This window comes from Schistosoma haematobium, chromosome ZW, assembly GCF_000699445.3.
Source record: "Schistosoma haematobium chromosome ZW, whole genome shotgun sequence".
NCBI classification, from domain to species: Eukaryota; Metazoa; Platyhelminthes; class Trematoda; order Strigeidida; family Schistosomatidae; genus Schistosoma; species Schistosoma haematobium.
Window position 1 is genome coordinate 71,179,044 of NC_067195.1, and position 20,236 is coordinate 71,199,279.

The following is a 20,236-nucleotide window of genomic DNA, read 5'->3' on the forward strand; positions in this document are numbered from 1 at the left end:
TGTATAATAAAAGTTACAATACTAAAATTAACGAGAAACAATGAACTTGGCAAGCCACTCATCTTTGTCGAAGAATAAATTTCGCAGTTCTAGTGGTTTTTTGTTTGTTACGGTAAATTTCAACTAGTGCTGAATTACTTACCTACTTACCATGAATTTGTTTTGATAGGTTAATTCATGACTTTTCTGCGCGAGTTCATGAACAGGACTTTTGAAATAGTCGTTCGTTTCCAATATGCTGGTTACCTGTATATCAGAAGATAAGAATAGTGTGAATATCCAGTTCGATCAGGATAAGGCTATTGAAGAAATTTGTGTTGCTTGCAACAAGTGTGTCTCAATAAAATTATTTTATTTGTTATTGAAGTGTTCAAGCTACTGTTCGATTCCTTACATATGAAGAAGTATCACATGGACTCACAGAAACGCTGGACTTCGTTTACAATTCCGACGTTCTAATTGTTGATATGAGTGACAAGGTTCGGAGAATGAATACGTAATTTCATTGTTTATACACAGACACAACAAGGACATTTGAATTATCAATTAGGAGTTAGAGAAAGTTTAAAACTGTTCGATAATATAGTAATCGTCAATCTTTCGAGTCATATTTTGCTTGATGACCTACGCGTATGTTTTAATCTTTACTTAACTGGTTTTAGAGTATTTTAAGTAGCAAAACGAAACTTCTTCCATATGTTATTAACGAAAATGGATTTGCTGTCTTAGTTGAAGATAAGTTCCTACAGAATGCCCTCATTGATAATGACATACTCAAAAATCAAATATGCGGCGATCTTGGGCGTTTGTCTGAAGAGCTAGAGGAAATACTTTCAGAAATGTGCAGTGGTGACCGGTAAGTTCTCCGAAAATAATTTTTAGACTAATTTTAGACTAGCGCGTGATAAAATTAGACTTAAAACATATATTATAGTCAGCAATAATACATTCATGCTTTCACAGCTCATGTCAAGCATACTCCTTACAGGAAATTGCTCATAATGTCTTTATACATAAGTTGATCATGCCTCTAGACATCGTGTCATTCATCAACTTGTATGCTGCAAAACAGATAACTCATACTTCAGAAAGGCACTTTGGTACCTTAAAGGTGGACAAAACTTAGCGAGTCGTGTCCACATACATCTTTCTCTAGTCAGACATTGCATGTTTACAATTATCATTATAAGTACATTCTATAAGTTCATGTTTTTAAATAGTAGACTGACCGAGATAACTCTTAATCTGAATCTTGAAGGAAGTTTATTATAATAAACAAACATGCCTTCACTTCAGTGTTTTTATTGCGAAAAAAATCAAACCGTCGATGAATTTGTAATAATGCTCGTGAAATGAAGGCGATTCAAACCCATCTTGCTAACTAATATTGGGAAAACATTTTTTCGAAACACAAAAATTCTGATAAATTCGACGTTTCCTCAACTCTCAAAAATTGATTCGACCGACTTACAGCTTATAAAATATATTGTGTCAAATTTGTACAAAAGACAGAAATCCTGACCATATTCTACATCTCCACCATAAAATAACACTAAATTACCTGTGACAGATATCCAGTTTTAAATAAATTGAACAAAAATTTTATCTATGATAGCTTGCCTATGAATTTATCAATACAACCAATAAATGTATAAAAAAAACTTTTCGTACAACTGCTATAAAAAAACCCGTTATGTAATGGTATTCGATAGCTGAACAACAACGTCTAGTTCACCGAAGATGTAAAAGGGCACACTCAACAATTTTAATTAAGTCTATAAGCGACAAGTTAAACAACTCAGTCACATACCAGTACGTTACATGTTTTTTGTTTGAAAATCGCTCTATAATTTTGCTAACTGAAAGCAAAAGGTCGTCTAAACTTTCTAACCACTAAAATACACTTATCATTAATATATTTATGAATAGCGAACATATAATGCCTTAATTTTTTGTGTTTTCAAGGGCTCCACTAAAAGATAAATTCATTGAGGATCTTCGAAGGGATCGCGATTTGTACAAAGGGCAAGAACTCAGAGAGGTTAGTGTATTGCTTACAGAAAAGAGTATTTTAATGGAAATACACAAACCACAATACTGAATAGGACTCGTTTGTAGTTTTAAGTTGTACAACAACTAGATGTTTACGTTAATCAAAAACCATTACTTTGAAGAACTAGGTCACCAAATATAACACAATTGCAGGTCATAATATATTTTAATCGGCAACAGGATGCAAATTAATATCATTGTATTTCATCCCCAATAATAAATGTAAGATCTCTTAAAATATAAATCAACCTATGTCTCTCTCAGGTAGAAAAACAATAACTGTCTGTGCATTTTCACCTTTTTATCAAATTCTTTGATATTCTCGTTGCTTCATCAAGCCTTGATCAGTAATAATTTGGCACTTCTTAACAGCACTTTAAAACGCTTCCTTTGATGTCTTAATGAAAAGAAATCTGCATAACAAACGTAGTTTTCAAGATGGACGTCTATCTCTCATAAACATTAGGGAAAAATTATGGACTTTAAATAAACCAATGAGTTTATAAATCACAGCTAGATGATAGTGGCTTTACTACAAGATACTGATTATAAAAGTTTGGTTACTAGTTATTTTAAACTTCGAGATGATCAACATACCTTTATATCAATGAAAGAATTAGGAAAGTTATTCGATAATTCATTTTTAGTCCGAATCGTTTGTTGCAATGAGACAAGCACAGATTTTATGCAACATTTGGCAAATTAAAAACTAAGTGTTCCCAGTGTTCTTCAAGAAAGAGATGATGGTTCATAAAACGTACAAGTAAAGTTGATCACGGAAATAACACTGGCGTGTGAATTTAAGAGAACATAGCATCGAAAAATTATTTGAAGCGCAGGAAACAATTTGTCTCATGCAAAGAAAAAATTGTTTTGTCTGAATTTGAGCGTAACATATTACTTACTTACTTCTGCTACCCCCACCATGGAGCATAGGCCGCCGACCAGCGTTCTCCAACCCACTTTGTTCTGAACCTCCCTTTCTAGTTCTATCCAACTGTTGTTCATTCTTCTCATGTTTGTCTCCATTTCTCGACGTAATGTGTTCTTTGGTCTTCCTCTTTTTCTTTGGCCTTGAGGTTTGTTCTCTCCCACAATAAGTTGCTGCTGATAATGTCTGGTCAACGAGTCAGAAGCATTTTGCGTAAATAACTATTAATAAACACTTGTATCTTCTGGATGATGACTCTCTTAGTTCTCCAGGTTTCCGCCCTATACAGTAGTACCGTCTTGACATTTGTATTGGAAATTCTGACTTTGGTATTGGTTGACAGTTGCTTTGAGTTCCAGATGTTCTCCAGTTGTGGATATGCTGCTCTTATTTTGCCGATTCGCGCCTTCACGTCTGCATCAGATCCACCGTGTTTATCAATGATGCTGCCCGAATATGTAAAGGTTTTTACATATCCCAAAAGTTCTCCGTCAAGTGTGATTGTTGCATGATGTGTTGTATCGGAGAATCTTGCTTTTTCCTTTGTGTATGTTGAGACGTACTGATACTGAGGCTGCTGCTACACTGGTTGTCTTTTCCTGCATTTGTTGTCGCGTGTGCGATAGAATTGTCAGATCATTCTTGAAGTCTAGATCATCCAGCCCCATCTTAGATGTCGACTATATCCCATGCTTCCCTCCAGATGTTGACGTTTTCATGATCTAGTCGATCACCTGACACCGGTCTTTACTTCAAACGAGTCTGTGAGCTGTAATCTATGCACGATTTTCCGTCGTTGGAATTCCGTATGACACTGACTATTTTCTCAGGCACGCCATAGTGTCGAAGAAGCTTCCATAGTGTTGTCCTGTTCACGCTATCAAATGCTTTCTCGTAGTCAATGACGTTGATGTAGAGTGATGAATTCCGTTCAATTGACTGTTCCACAATGATCCACAGTGTTGCCAAACCCTCCTTTATCCGAGCTTGGGACCGGCAGTAGCCTAAAAGGGGCTTTAGGCGGAATTGTGTGTAACATCAGCCTAGATTAAAAAATTTTTCTGAACCATAATTTGGAAAATATCGTACTCATTGGCTATTAATCATTTAACAGCACAAAAGAATGCTCAGGATTTTAGAGTATGAAAACGCAAAGATACATACATGTGAGCAATAGGATTATTAAACCTTACAGTGACTCAAAAACTGATAGAACTAATTTTTTTATTATCCTGTTATCATTGTAATCAGTAAGGTACTGAAAAAGTGTCTGAAAATACAACAGAAATAGACAATACCCATCGTTCAATATACTACAAATAATAAATTTATAACATATACACTCATCGCACAATGTAATTCACTAAGACTATGATTTGTACAGAAAAGGCAGACATGGATTAATAGGCGCTATACTATTAGGACTGTTTAGTATAATGTAGGCTGATTTCCCAAGCTGCAACAAATTATTCGTGTTTAGTATAGTGTGAAGGATTTATGCTAGTGAAGATTAAACAAATTAAAGGAGTCCATTATAGCTAATCAAATGAAAACAGATGATTATTGAGCCATAAATGAAATTTAAATGAGCTTACAGGTTCACTCAAGCCAAATGTATGAATGCAGCTGGTTTGTATTTACAAGCCATTTTTCTGAAGTAACTTGACTACATAAACAAAAATAAATAGACAATTATTACTAAAAATATTTAATATATAATAAATGTGAGTGCATACATGACCAAAAAACTGAATTAATTTTCACTCAAATTTTAGTGTCAAATCATCCGTTACATTTTATTCTATTTTAAAATTTATATCCACTAGTCATGTAGGAGAATTCATTGATTATATCACAGATATTTATAGTTTTATATTAAAGTCTAATGTGAGGTATAAAGTTGCTATTGAACAATGGAAAAACATGAGCTGCCTGACAGGTTTTCTCATGAGGTCTATAGCGACCGAACACCAAATAAATCTACTCATAATCTAAACTCTGTCACACTTCAGTCACCCTGAAAGGCGGTAATATCTACCTTAAATAATGTGAATAAGGGATTCCAACACGGACTTTATCTCTTATTTATTTTCATTACCAACAAATAAAACACTAATAAACTAAATTCACTTGATGTTGTTTTATTTACATCTTCCCATTGTTATTAGGACTACAATTGATCCGTCTCTTGTTGACATATACGCATCCTGTGCGGATTGCCTTGGTATAGACTACATCGAGGCAATCTGCATAAGAATGTGTGTGTCAGTCAATAATGTATTATTCAAAAGCTCTCTGATATTTGTTCATCGATGGGTCACTTAAAAACTGAAAGAATTCTGGCGTCGCGTTAAAATCCAGAAAATAAACACTTTCCACTTTTAGTATGTATCAAAGAGCCGACAGAATACAAACTTAATAAACTAGTGATTATTCCTATTATTATTCAAAGCCTTGTTTTTATAAATGGCTCCTAACTTTTCATGAATATTTTGGCAGTTTAGTTTATTTATGACTAACAATCTTAGTGTCTCAATCCACGTAGTTATTAGACAGATGACTTTAAAATCTATTTAATACCATTTATTCCCTTATGCAAAAACTTGAGTTTTACTTCAATGCTTTTACGCTTTATTATTTACACTGGTATGTTGAATGGCGTTCTGAAAATAACGTAACAGCAATTAAAAAAGTAATATAGCAAAATTAAATCAGCCCCAAGTCTCTGGTCACATCAGATTTATGGGTCAGACAATGTACTAACTTCGTATCTACGGGAATATTTGCTACTGTACATGACCACAGACAAAATAAAAGATTAAAAAATGATGGATTTATATCATATTCGTTGTTTAATACAACTATGCAACTTTTATGTATATAGTCGAACTATCAATATTAGGACTACTTTGTACAGTAAATGGCAGTTGATTATGAACATCACAAACTTAGTAACTCTTACTCCAAATAAGTCATTTTTGCAATGGTTACTTGGAACAATTGTTGCAAACGCAACGAAAATCATAGATATTATAAGAAATGAAAATCTCTAATACCGAAAATGTTTAGTATGATAAGCTAATAATCATATAATTATTTTACGTGAACAGCAATCAATCAGTAATAGATTAAGTTAATTAAATATATGCAGTCAATAAATCAGATTTTATGAAATTAGAACTGTGTGTTTAAAGGTAGTTGAAAATGCTGAAGAAACAAGTCAAAATTGGCGCTGGAAAGTTGCTAAGATTGCGACCCATTTAATTGATGACCTAGAACTACAAACTATTCTAAATTTTCCTTTCTTTCTCTTTAGTTATAGTTGCTGCGATACTGAATGAATTGATTTTGATATAGTCTAGATGTGTCTTGCTAAAGTGCCTAAAAAGATTAGTATGTATTTCATATCATATATGTATAAGGTACCATCTTAGTAGATTAAATCATATGTCTTTCTGTATGTCTCAGTATTCTAACCAAAATAATATTCAGTATTTAAGTACACCTAAATGTTTTTCATGACTTTTCCATTCCACTTTGTTAAAAACCTACTGAAAGACAAAAAAGGGTATGTCTGGTCAAGATTTCCTGTTACATTTTGTTCCCGAATACTAGATGTATTCATCATATGGCTCCACTACATCGCTATCCAAAATCTGGAAGCTGACTACATTTTCTAAAAAGTAAAATATTTATTTCAAAAACATTTTAATTAATATCTGAATTCTTTCATTTTACAGAGAAGTTTATGGTATGAAAATAAATTCACGACAAACAGGATAATTAACTTGAAATAGTGAAAACTTGATCAGTTTGAATGATATTAGTGAATACAATAATGCAAAACTAACAAGAGCAGATGGATGTGAATAACAGTTATTTAAAAAACTATTTGCACATAAACTGACGATACTAAGGTAATAATAGGCAGTGTTTATTACATAAAACGTAATAATTTATCTATGAGCTTTCGAACGAAAGTAAATCTATAAAACGTCAGTTGACTTTCATAGTAGACATGGGTTAGTACTGTAAAGTGAAAATTTAATAAACTTTATTCAAGAAGAATTTCTCATAAAATGAATGCTAAACGGAATAACTAATATAATCGCGATCTTGCAAAGTCTCATCAACTGATATATCTTTAAGTTACTGGGGGACGTCATAATCGATTTTCTGAGATTATTATTCTAAATTTTATAATAACTTATAGTAATCAGAAGTATACACATGAATAATATCTGTCAAATTTCAATTCGTGAGTTTTTATAATTTGATCCTATTCAAATAATTTTAAATGATCTCAGTAAATGACAATGAATCTTTTTCCTCCTTTATGTTAACTAAAACAAACAATTTTTAATTTACCTGTCTTTATTTCTTTCAGCGTCTTCGAGTAATGCGCCGTAGATTGGATTATCCAGGGATGCTTTCATCGGATGTTATTCTTAATCTGTTACTATCATACAGACAGTGCGAGGTATAAAAATTTAGAGAAATAAACAACTTAAATTAGAGAGAAAAAACTAACGAGTTGGTTTGCTTACTAGTCATACAATGTCAAATAAAACAGATAGTATGAGATTTAAAACATTTCTTTGAAATCTGTTTGTGAACGAACAAATAACATAATGTATTCAGCTCGCAAAATTGCAATTAAGCTGAATTATAAGTGGTTAAAACACGTAATAAACCAGGCCTTAAACGCAGTGTTTTCATTCGACTTAGTCTGTAATCTATCAACCACGTTTGGGAGATGTCTGATGAAGAAATGTAATTGATGTTCATATTGTTTCATCACATTGTCAAAATGGCAATATCTAATTCACTGTAGAATCTCAGCAGCAATAGGTCACAGAAATGACATTTTTATTGATATGCAATGTAATTGTGTAATAATATCGTTCTAAAGAAATGTTCTTTTTCAGTAAGCGGTGATTTGTACTATTAAGTAATAACACAATGTCTGAAACGACATTTCGGTATTCATTTGATCCATATATTTTGAATTTTGACTAAGCAGATTCCAGAAAATAGAACTACTGGCCAACTGACTTAATATATTATTAAGATATTAAGACATTCACTCATCCAAAGAGTTTAACCAAAGTAGTACAACCGAGTTACTTATCAGAAAGAAAATGATCATTTAGTGATGCATTAAAAGCATTAAATGATCTAAATCATATTCTCCCGTCTTATCATCTATTTCATTTGGTTTCACCAGTGTATTGTTGATGTGGCTAAAAACTTTGATTTTTATGATACACTCGTTATTCTAATTTTTGGTTGAAAATGAACTATTTTTTCATTTGATCACAGTTTGAGACAACAGTATTGTTTAAACTAGTGCCTAATTATATCTAAGTTTGTATTTTGGTGGTGAGTCACTAGAAAAGACCTAGAACAGACCTACCAATCATTTCGGGTTTATTCTCAGCTTAAGATTGAATGCTTTGTGAAAATATGATTATCCAGTATGATAATCTTTTTATATACAAAAATATAAGTGAGAATTTTTAATGTATTTGTTTTATTTGAATACTGATTCTACCTACAAAAAATTTTGAATCGTGTCCAAGTTAAAAGAGTAAGAATGTAGCATCATTTCATTCGTTAAAGTCTTTATCGGATTTATCTTGTTCATTTTATAGTCTAAAATATTCTTGGTTTATTAAAAATACCAAAAATGTTTTCATGCTTTATCAGTATGAATTACTATCAAAAATGATGATCAACCTTTTTAAAACTATTTCATTCATTTAATTATCACATTTTTCTAAAAGTTAAGTGTAACTTTTCTTCATTTTTTAGGATTTCGATGCTATGGTCACTTTAATAGAAGAGATAAGGGCTTTAAAATTAAATCAAGATATTTTGAATGTGTGCATGATCCAGTATCTATATGCTTTTGCTTTGCATAGACGGAATAAAAATGGTGATCGAGATGCTGCATTAGCTGTAACTGAAGAAGTAAGTCACATTTTTTGAAGATAATACAAATTTACTCTTTAGTGTTGAAATGAAATTAAGAAATAATGAGCATACTTTATTTGTGAACAATCCTAGTTAAAGACATTCTTAATTATTCTGGGATTATTTTATATCGCAATATGGAATTTACAGAAATATACAGGGAAAAGACCTCTTTAAGAAGGATAACTGCATTGGTTTTAAGTCTAAGTGAACAACTATTGTACTTATTCTTAAAATGATTCTCAAGACAAAATATCGAGAGTGTAATATACAAACCTAGATCAAAAGATTATCAATTAGTTTTTAAATCCTAAAGACTCTTAAATGAGGTGTCGCAGTAACACCACATGATATATATACATATATATATATATATATATATATATATATATATATATATATCAATGGATTATAGGATATGAAGAGAAAAAACATTTTAAGAGAATAATCCCATAACCTAATAGTTATGAGGATCTGCCACAATAGTGTCTTTATAAACACTTCAAAAAAGTGAGTTCAAAAAGATTTGTGAAAGATGAAGGTATATGCCGAAGCCCACGGAAGGTGGACGCTTAATATTGTCGGCTGACTGAAGTTACACTTATACGTTATTGGATGTCAACTCACTGATCTAGAGCATCTGCTAGCGAGACTGAAGGTTCTGTGTTCGCCTACGATAGTGTAGTCCTAGATGCTCACTGTTGAATACTTTCATATTGGGATGGGACGGTTATTCAGTCCTTCTAGGATTCGAATGATTGACCAAGATCGGTTCGTAATCTTAATAAAACTGAACACTCTCCATGACTAAAATTTTTTTATTCTTCCTAACAAGTTTACAAGGACTTTTATGCTTGGATTTTGATGCAGTCTCAACAGATATGTGATATTTTCATCTAATTAGTTCAGAAACTTGAAATCTATAATCAATAATATCTTAGACTAACAAAAGAAAAGTGTTTAGAGAAATGTAAACACTTTAGATTTAAATGTTTTCCAATGAAATATGTCTAAATCTTCAAAATAATGTGGAATTATTTCTTTAAAAAGATAAAATTGACGAGATTTTCCGTAGAAATATTTATTTAAAGAACAATAAGTCTTACAGAATTCACTTAGTTACAATGTGCATACATAAACTGGTATGATAGATTCTCATAAATAACAAATTATGAGCATGTGATTTAAAAAATTTTCACTTCAAATTCTCTAAATGATTTGCAAATGAAATTTATTCACCTAGACATTATGTAGTAATTGAAATATAACTAAGAGTAATACAATGGTAGCTCAATAAATTTTTTTTGGAATGCATTCATTGAAACATATTAAACAAGTTCAGTTAGGCTAAATGTTTGTTGGAGTTTTTAATATATATATATATATATATATATATATATATATATAATGTTTATGTGAATGAATATGTAAATATTGATCAGTCGAACGCTGGAAATCTATCTGAAATATTCTAATCCAAAATTCATTAAATACTATATCGAATGGTGGATAAGCTGTTACCCGTAATTGAAGTCAGACAAACTCCTGTATTTTTGAAAATAACAACAATTATTGCTATGGCTTTGTTTTATCTTTTTTTTGTCCTCTACACGTCTTTCATGTACACAATAATGTTATTAACAAAATATAGTTTTACTATTGGTTGTATACAGCAGTCACATATTGATTAGTTTAGTTTAGTTACAATAAGAGATAATGTAGTGTCAATATGTGACATCTTTTTTTAATTCTGAAGAAAACATTATGTGAAAGTGTTGTTTTTTATTTCTTAACACCATTCGCAATAAAATAATTCTTCATTCAGATGTAATTTTAGAGATAACTAACATTGATGTTATTGTTGAATTCCAGTATTGTGTATTCTTTACCATTTTCTTTGTTGCAAAATTATCGATCAAATGAAGTAATTGTCTTCTGTTTACATGTGCTTATCTTCACTGGTGAAATCTGTATTTATAAACCAAATACCAATTAAGTGTTCTGATTATTTTGTTTTGATATTAATCTTTCATAATGGTGGGTAAATTTTGTTTATTCCAAATGACACTTTTCACTTTCATTATCATCTAGATCTTGAAAACATGTGGAAAACCTTCTGCCGATATGTACGGTCTGTTTGGTCGTATTCAAAAAGATCGCTTTATGGATTCTCATGGTGAAGATAAAGAAGCTCTAGATTTAGCTATTCAAGGCTACCGAGAAGGCCTGAAGATTGATGCAAATGAATATCTATTAGTAAATGTTGCCACACTTTTAGTAATTAAAGGAATGGATCTGGAAACAAGTGCAGAGATGCGTAAAATTTGTAAGTTGATAAATATAAAATTTCTCAAGTTAATTTCTCAATTTCACAAAGCATATATTTTGAAGTGTTTAGTTATATATACTGAAGCTTATAACTCGGCAGTCAAAGTTTCTCATAATACACTGGAGAACTTTCTATTTAAAACAAACATTTACTTATTGTGTATTTTTTAAATGCCTTATAACCAGTTACTTAGGAAGATGTAAACTTACTGAATGTATGAGTAGTAGGAATTAAAGTATTATTTAAGCCTTTATAAACTATATACGATATGAGGAATCCCACAGTTTAATCCACGGTAAAATCTGCAGTAACAGTGAAAAGTACTGACGTATATTACACAACCTACTGTTTTGCTATCACATGCCAATGTATAATCAATAAATACCAGCAAACATGGTTACGATGGATATAACTAACTGGTTTACTTATTGATGCTGTAACCTTGAAATTTAACAACACTTTAAGTATTGACTGATCTTTGACTAAGATTCAATTCAGATGTCATGTATAAAGTTAAAATGAAACTTTAAAACAACAATCTAGTTACGTCATACAGAAGAATCAGTGTGATGTATGCTACTTATGTTGGCAGATATAAGTAGTATGAAACACCATCAGAAGTGCAATGCCTAGTAGCAGAATATTGAGAAGATAGAATTAAAGAGTACAGGAATGTAAGCAGAAAGTAATTTTAATAATAAGAGGATTGGAAGAATCATGAAGTATGTAAAGGATAACTGAAATAAAGATGCGAAAATAGTGTATTTAATGTATAGTTTTCGAATTTACTCAAAACACTTTGTAATTTTGTACTGAATAATAAAATGGTCCTTTCCGCTTGAGTTCTCGTTTACTGCAAGAGTACTAAAGAGAATAGTAGATATGACTAATTAAACTACCGGAATTTAAATTCTTTAATTACTTTTAGCCTTATAAAGTAGGCAGCAATAAGTTAGTTCCTCATTTTGAATTTGTTTTTTTTTACACTTTAAACAGAGATATAACTAAAATAAATTCCACATCACGGACGACCTAAAAATTTAAATGTTTAGGGGATTCTCATCTTCTAAATCAGCATAAATTTATCAGCTTTTAGTAATTTAGAAAAAAATAGTTGTCTATTTAAGTACAAATTACACGGAAAGGGTTAACAGTTGGATTAGTGCAATAAAATCTTAACCACTTAAAACTTCGTGAAGTAGTGCCAAGTCGACTGAAACCTAAATTCAATGTAAGCTAGCCACTTTCAGTAGTTCTAGAACCAGTCCAATCAAAAGATAGCTAATTATTTATTGAAACGTTTTTCTTTCTTACTATTTAGGTAATACACTGAATTTGCGTGTTGGCCAAAAAGGAAATATCTCCACAATCAATGACTATTGGGATGTTGCCACATTATTTGAGGTACGCGTAATAAGTGAAGACTATGCTGGTGCTGTTCAAGCTGTGGAACGAATGTATCTTTTAGATCCACCTGACTGGTATGTTTCATTAAATCAAATATTCCACCTAAAATATATCTTTATCATGTTTGCTACTTTCATTCAACGAAATAACTTGGAGAATGCGCAGAAAAAATTACTAATTCAATAAATAAAGATTTTGTATAAGTCGTTTATTGGTTCGGAATTCCACTTACTATCAGAATGAAAAACATCATAAAAATGTAGAATAGTTTGCTTTGTAAGATGTGAAGAGAGAAAAGTGAATAGCGAACCTAGTTTTGTCAGCGATGAGCCGGAGATAAAGTAATCTATGGTCTCCAAATGTTCGATAACTATAGGTAATTTCCATATACGCATATATATACTACCTAACTTGCATAGTTTCATCACTTTCAATTTTCCTCATGAATAACATGTATCATTTGTGATACATGTACAACCAAACTACTAATATCAGTAGTAAAGTTAAACAATTACCGTGAAGCAATTAATGTCCTTTAATTGCCAACATTGACCGCTGCTCAATGATCTATCAAGTGTAAGACTTTGAGTCCTACAGAAGGTTTATTAACAGTCGAATAACTTAGTGATGGCATTTGAGACGGTGAATCCAAGTAGGACCATCAGTTATTTCACGATATCAGGCATACTTCAATGACGAGTGCCAAATACCAGGTTCAAGGTTTCCTGTTGACTACCTACAATCATGTAGTACTAAGTTATTTGATTGTCCTAGATATAATTTTGTTATATTCTCAAACATTTATTTTTACCTTTCAAATCGTTTGCGAAATCACATGAAAACATCTTTAGATTTATTTATTAGGCTTTTAATAATCGCTTCATAAACATATTTGTACAGATGTATATATGCGCATCAAAAATTGATTGATTTCAAATATCATAAATTTTGACTATAAAAACATTTTTCTGATTCATATATACCGTACCATAAACAAAATATGGCAGTTGACACAATTGCACAATTTTATATACATAAGTATAAATAACGTAGAAATGTATTGTAAACCTGGGGAACAAAAAACAGCTTGTATTGGATATTGTTAGGAAGTTTCTAATCTTTAGGCTGAAGCATTGATCTTTGGAAGAATGTATGCTATTCTACTAAATAATGGATGTGTAATGGATAACATTTATCTAAATATTCAGTCATTACCTGTTTAGAGTAATTGAGTAATTTGATGAATAATATTTCCGAGAACTCAGTATGAACTTAAGTGCATTGATGAGATCAAAAGTAATTTGGTATTTTGATCAATACGATTGTGAATGTTTGTTTCTTCCACTTGATAACGTAATTATAAATTTGATCACCTTAATAATATCCATCTGGTTCACCGATTATTTTGCATGTTCTCAATACACAGAAGCATTTGTGTTATTTGGATTCCTAGAAATCGAAAAAAACTTAACTATGGTCCACGCTACTACTATATAAATGAAACAGCTGAAAAATGCTTGTCAATAAATGTTGTATTATTAGCAGTCCTGAAAATCATTTGGCAGATTAAAGCAACCAACATATATAAATTGAAATCTACTCCGTTTCACAAGCTAATGGTTATTTGCGCTCAGTATCTAAGTTGATAAGCCGATGGCATTTGAAGCATACTGGAGTGGCTGCGAATTCCAGCGTGAAAATTCACTCATGAATGCAAGAACATTCAGACGATAAGTTCGAAGTAGCATAAAATGCGCCTCCCATACTCTTCTCCAAGTCACTATTCATCTCTGCCTAAAGTTGTGTATGATGATAAAGATATACATCATGTACGGAAGCGTTTGTTGGCATTTTTTAAGCTAGGCAGTTTAACGATGATTTTAAAAAGCAAAACCGTGAAGTTTTCCATATTTTTTGGCACTTAGCTCATCTACCTCAGTGAACAAAACAGCTAAAATCGTAATTTACTTCATACAATTTCAAAAAAGAAAATGTAAAGTGGTAAATTACACTCAGACTAACATTTTATATCAAATGTTTGTAATAGTTTCAAGAAATATTACCCAACACTACAAATTTACTTATCTTTAGGTTTTTTAATTATCTTTTATAATGTCATGATTATTCCAATTTGATATTCATGTTGTCAAATTATATGAAAGAACTGTTTCATCTAGCACAAGAATATCTAGAATGGTATAACTATATCGATCATTCAAAGACTATTCATAAAGATTTATCTAAATATAATGAACGATATTTTATAAAGGTCTCTGTCTAACTTTCTGAGTATCTGTAGTTTAACAAATAAAGATAGTCTCATGATATTAGAACTTTGTAAATCATTTGATAAATCATCCTTGTACTTCACTCAGGTAATAAGATTTTTTATTTTGATCACAGATACTTATTGACTCTAAAATATTTTGATTTCTCTTGTAATTGGTTTAATTTTTTATAAATTGACCAGTTAATTAAACTAAGTTGTCTACATACAAAATATCATACTGAAGAGACATCAAATATTTAATAACTGTTCAGCTAACTAATGAAATATTGGGTAAAACATGGTAGATGTTGCAAATGAATACTACAGTAAAGGTTCATTAATCTATCCTATGTTCTTACAAATAGCTATTCGTTTTCTCAAAGGTTATTTGTAAAACTAAACAACGTGATTAGAATAATAAGAAAATGGACATAATATGTTTTATTAATTTACATAGTAAATAATGTAAGCGAATTGAAATACAAAGTTTTGTTTAACTCAAAGCACCTGTATATTTATTGGAATTATAGAACTATTTAACCAAATTGATTAATTTCCTCTAACGACTAACAGCTACTATCTGTTCATTAATTTTCTTCTATTGATTCTAAATTTTCTATAATATAAGACATTCTACGTTTACGATATTTAGATGCTGTTTTCAATTTCATTTCCAATTATTTTGATTCATATTTTTACCTAAATGTTACATATTTTGTTCAAAGTTAAGTAACTTCATTATTGAAGGGTTCATATGAATAAGTTAATTTTCATATTTACAATGTGGATTCAACGTGTAAAATAAAGTATACACTTTATTTAAACAGTTTTTTTCTTTTTCTATTTTCTCACTTCTTAAAATCATTTATAGGGAATTGGAATCTACATTGGGTAACATAAAAATGATCTGCAAATTTCGTAAACCACCAGAAGAGAACAAAATTGCAAAACCACAAAAAGTAAAAGAACAATCTTTTTCACAGTTTTCTTTTTCAAATGAACACAGAATTTTGGTGTGAAAGAAACAACAATGATTGATTATTTAATTTTAATTTATTCTGAGTAAAATACTTAAAGAATTTATTATTTCATAACTTACTAAAAACTCTAGAATACAATTGTTTCACTCAGCTTAAGGTTTGTACTTACAAGTGAAGTTATTATTTACAAACCACAGTCAATTATTATAACATGTCATACTATAACTATCTATTAGATAGCTATACCATTCTCAAAAAAGAACTCAGCTATCCCTCCAATTAAATGTTAGGTACCGATAGGCATTTTAGATTGATCATGTAACATAGCTTCAAGTAATATACCAAATAAAAACAAGGTTTAAACACTGATGGATAAAGATTGAAAGTGTATAACAAACATTAAAAAAATTATTCTTCCATTTTTGAGGACTTTTTTTAATATTTCTATGTTTCATTAAACTATTTAGCTAAATTATACTAGCTGTTTATCTTCTATATAATTTAACCTATAAGTAATCTCCAATATCATATTAATAAAATTCCCCATCTTGGAAAATGCTATATCCACGTAGAGACTACTAAAATAATATTAAAAATGATTTAAATAAATATCACTTTGTTATCTGGTTAAGATCAAAGCTAATTGATGTGTCCTGTACATAGAGAATAAAATTGAATAGTTTAAATTTTAGTCTCAATATACTTTTACATATTTACCAGGCTTATTTGTGCAATTAAATTAGTGTTACGGATTCATAAAACTCGTTTATTTTGTGCATTAATATTTTAATATTATTAATATATGTACGACTGAAATTGACACAAAATAAGCTATTGTATTACAAATAACCAACTTTAATACATGGATTGGAAGATTTTTTGAAAGATTGAAAGTTACCTGTTTCCATAGTAATAAGTAATGAACACGAATTACTAAATTACTTGACAATGAAAATTTACAGTTACTTTATTTGGTAAACAGTTTGACTTATATAACGAGTATAGAACTGTATGGAAGATAATAATGTCACAGTAAATTAAAGACGTAGTGAGTTTTAAAGGAACTGAACTTCTGATTTTTATTGAGTCGTTCATTTTTTTACACGTTCCTGAGAAAATAACTCAAACTAGTACTTGACGGTATTCAGCAGAAATAGGAACGCAGAAAAAATTAAGAAATCTTATTTGAAAATAATCTCATATTGTAAGTAACTACATTACAACTGAAAATTCTTTAAAAGATAACTAATTGCATTAATAGAATTTTATATAATTAATTATACAACCCTTAAAAACGAGACTAAAATTGCTCAGCGACTTTGTAAATGATCCTTATAAAAGGGGACAATGTGATTGTAATACTTTACTCAACTGTCAAGGAATAGTGACAACAGTACCTTATTTATTGGTTGTAAGGTTCTCTTCCAATAACATAACTCTCTTATTTCATACATCTTGATCTTTTGATAAATTTAAATAAAGCGAGAAGAACAAAAGTTCCACTTTTTTCTTATGTCGCTTCAAACTAAACTTCATTAATTATGGTATGTAATAAAAATTTTCCAAATCTTGTTTTAATCACTTTATTTAGACAAATCTCTCATTTCGTACGAAAAGCCTTAACTCACTATATTCTTCATACGATTTCCCGTCGTATTTGGATTTTTAAATCGACTTTAATTTATGAGACGACTACCTTTACATTATGATGAATAATCGAGCAAATTAAGCCGTATTGCAACATTCTAATTTTAAATAGAAACATTACTGATGACGTTTATGTGATAGTTTGCAAATCATAAGAAACAAACAATAAGTTACTGCAAACCAGTGGTTTGAAGCATGGATAGACTTTAGCTGGAAAATAAATGAATATTAAGATGTATTGTTTCATTTATGCCATTGTAAGTCTTAACAGCACCACCCACGACCAAAATAACTAAATCACGTTTTCAACTACCTAGTTTTCAATGCATGTCTGCCCAAAGTCCACAGTGACTTAAGTGATCTGCAAACGGAATAATATCCCCAAACATTCCATATAAATAACTGTATTTTATCAATTCTAAAAGTATTTATCTCTGTCATGAAGTCTACCATTAAAATATATGGATCATTTAGAAAAAGGAAATTCACGTAAACACCTAGTGGATACACTACGACATATGGTCAGAATTACTGTTTTTTACGACGTATATCCGTTTTTTTACACTACTTCTGTGTCTTTTTGTTACGTAATTGTGGATTGTTATCAACACATTTACTACAGAAATACTTAAATGCCAGAAACTTTATCAAAATCGATAGTATTCGGTTTATAACTGCTAATAAGTTTAAAGAAAAATGAATGAAATTGAATGTTTAAGTAAAATGTATTCTAGACGTAATTAATTACTGTTCTTACTGACAAATAGTGAAAAATCCTACATATATATTGCTTGCCTATTTAAACATAAATGACACAGATATTACATTAATTTGCTTGCATATCTTTGTCCAACTTTCAAATTAGTTTACAATTATTTTATCGTAAATTACAAAGTTCTTTCTCACATACTAACACCATAAATAAATTACTGATTAAAAGAATAAAGATATTTCTATCTAATTATTTGGCATAATAAACCACATAGTTTATGTATATTTGATAAATAATTAATAATTAGACAAATCAGAAATAATACTTCTTATTAATAAATAAAACTAATATATTTGTAATATCCTAATGAGTAGAAAAGTTAAGTTGAATTTTCTACTCATTGGGATATTACAAATATATTACTTTTTATTTATAACAATCTACTCAATCCTCAACTTATTTGAAATTATCAAGCTAAACCTTGGTGATGATATCTACTTCTAAGTAATGAAATAAATTATATTATTGAACAAAACATAAATAATTTATCACCAATAATTGTGTTTGGCGACAATAATAAGACTTCATATCAAAAATAGAAAAACAAATCTGTTTCTACACATATATGTCTACTGTTAAATGAATGTAATCAATACTATCATATCTATGTACACAGTAAACTTATTTGAAATAATTGTTTAGGTATTATGTTTACAAGTAGTAGTCAGTAGTATCATTTTTATTAGAAATTAATTAATGTTATGAATTATTTAAAAAATAAGCTTTAAAAATAATGTATTTGCCAAACATCTTTCATAATGCTACTTAATGCTTTCAAATAATGTGCTTTTTTACAATGGGTAATTATATACTTTAGTTTGTAGAGATCATAATGTGGTGTTTTAGAAATATTTCATTCAGTTTCTACCTTATGTGTTTGCATATATTTTATCTTTATGAAGTTATCATTGTACTAATTTTCATGCAAATTCCAAATAACACAACACTGCCGTTCAACATAATAAATATCTCATCAATAACATTGTGTAACAATTTAAATTTTAAAAGATATTCAGTTAACTTCTGTTTCAACATATTCAGATAAATCCTGGTTCTATAAACAAACTCATTTCCCTTAAAGAAATCAAACCACACAGCGATGATTATATATTCAAACATGTTACATTATTTTGTTGAATGTCTTAGACAGTGTTGTCAACTGATTATGATTTGATTCTGCAATATTACTAAACCAGGAAGACTTTATGCTAGTAAAATCATATACATGTGTACTGGAATTAAACTAAAGGGTTTGGTTTAAAACTGTTCACTCAAATAATTCTTGTATATTTCTTCAACCAGATACTGAATCTTTAGGTAACAAGGATAAAACCAAGTTATCTTTGATGAGTTTACCCACTCAACTTTAATACATTTGAAAAAGACTTTATTCGATATCATAATGACTATCTATTAATTGCTCTAACACGCAAGTCCAGAAATTCTTCATCTTAAAGCCACACATTTCATATAAGCAAAAAACATGATCTTTTTTTCTTGAAGATAGAAAAACAGAATGAAAAGAATAATAACCAACTTGTTGATACTTTATCAACTGGACTGACATTTTTTTTAATGTTGTAAGATGCTGATGAAACCTACCTCACTGAGTAAAATAAGCAGTTTGGGAAATCAAGTGGACAGAAATACAACATTCAAGGAATTGTGTATTCAATAAGTAGAATTTAAACGAAAAGTTTGGTAGATTATCGACAAGAACTGATTATAAGTAGCGAGTGAAATAACTCATTCCAACAGTCACTAGTATTATCAACCAGTAGCACATCATGGTTTAGTTGCTTTTTAAGATAACAGCCTCAAGTGACTATTTAGCTTATCATTAGACCGAGATGCCGAAAAGCTTTTAGTACAT

General features: G+C 30.0%; 1 protein-coding gene across 1 annotated transcript in view; it reads left to right on the plus strand.

Moving 5' to 3' along the window:
- The first annotated feature begins 205 nt into the window (after window positions 1-205).
- Window positions 206-20,236, plus strand: part of MAP3K5 (Mitogen-activated protein kinase kinase kinase 5) — a 64,160-nt gene continuing 44,129 nt past the window's right edge. Inside the window, exons 1-10 of the mRNA XM_035732654.2 lie at window positions 206-330; window positions 368-479; window positions 520-630; window positions 663-856; window positions 1,966-2,041; window positions 7,371-7,463; window positions 8,798-8,956; window positions 11,051-11,285; window positions 12,610-12,769; window positions 15,836-15,923. Coding sequence (XP_035586091.2) covers window positions 236-330; window positions 368-479; window positions 520-630; window positions 663-856; window positions 1,966-2,041; window positions 7,371-7,463; window positions 8,798-8,956; window positions 11,051-11,285; window positions 12,610-12,769; window positions 15,836-15,923 — 1,323 coding nt within the window. The 5' untranslated portion in view covers window positions 206-235. The remainder of the gene's footprint in view (window positions 331-367; window positions 480-519; window positions 631-662; window positions 857-1,965; window positions 2,042-7,370; window positions 7,464-8,797; window positions 8,957-11,050; window positions 11,286-12,609; window positions 12,770-15,835; window positions 15,924-20,236) is intronic.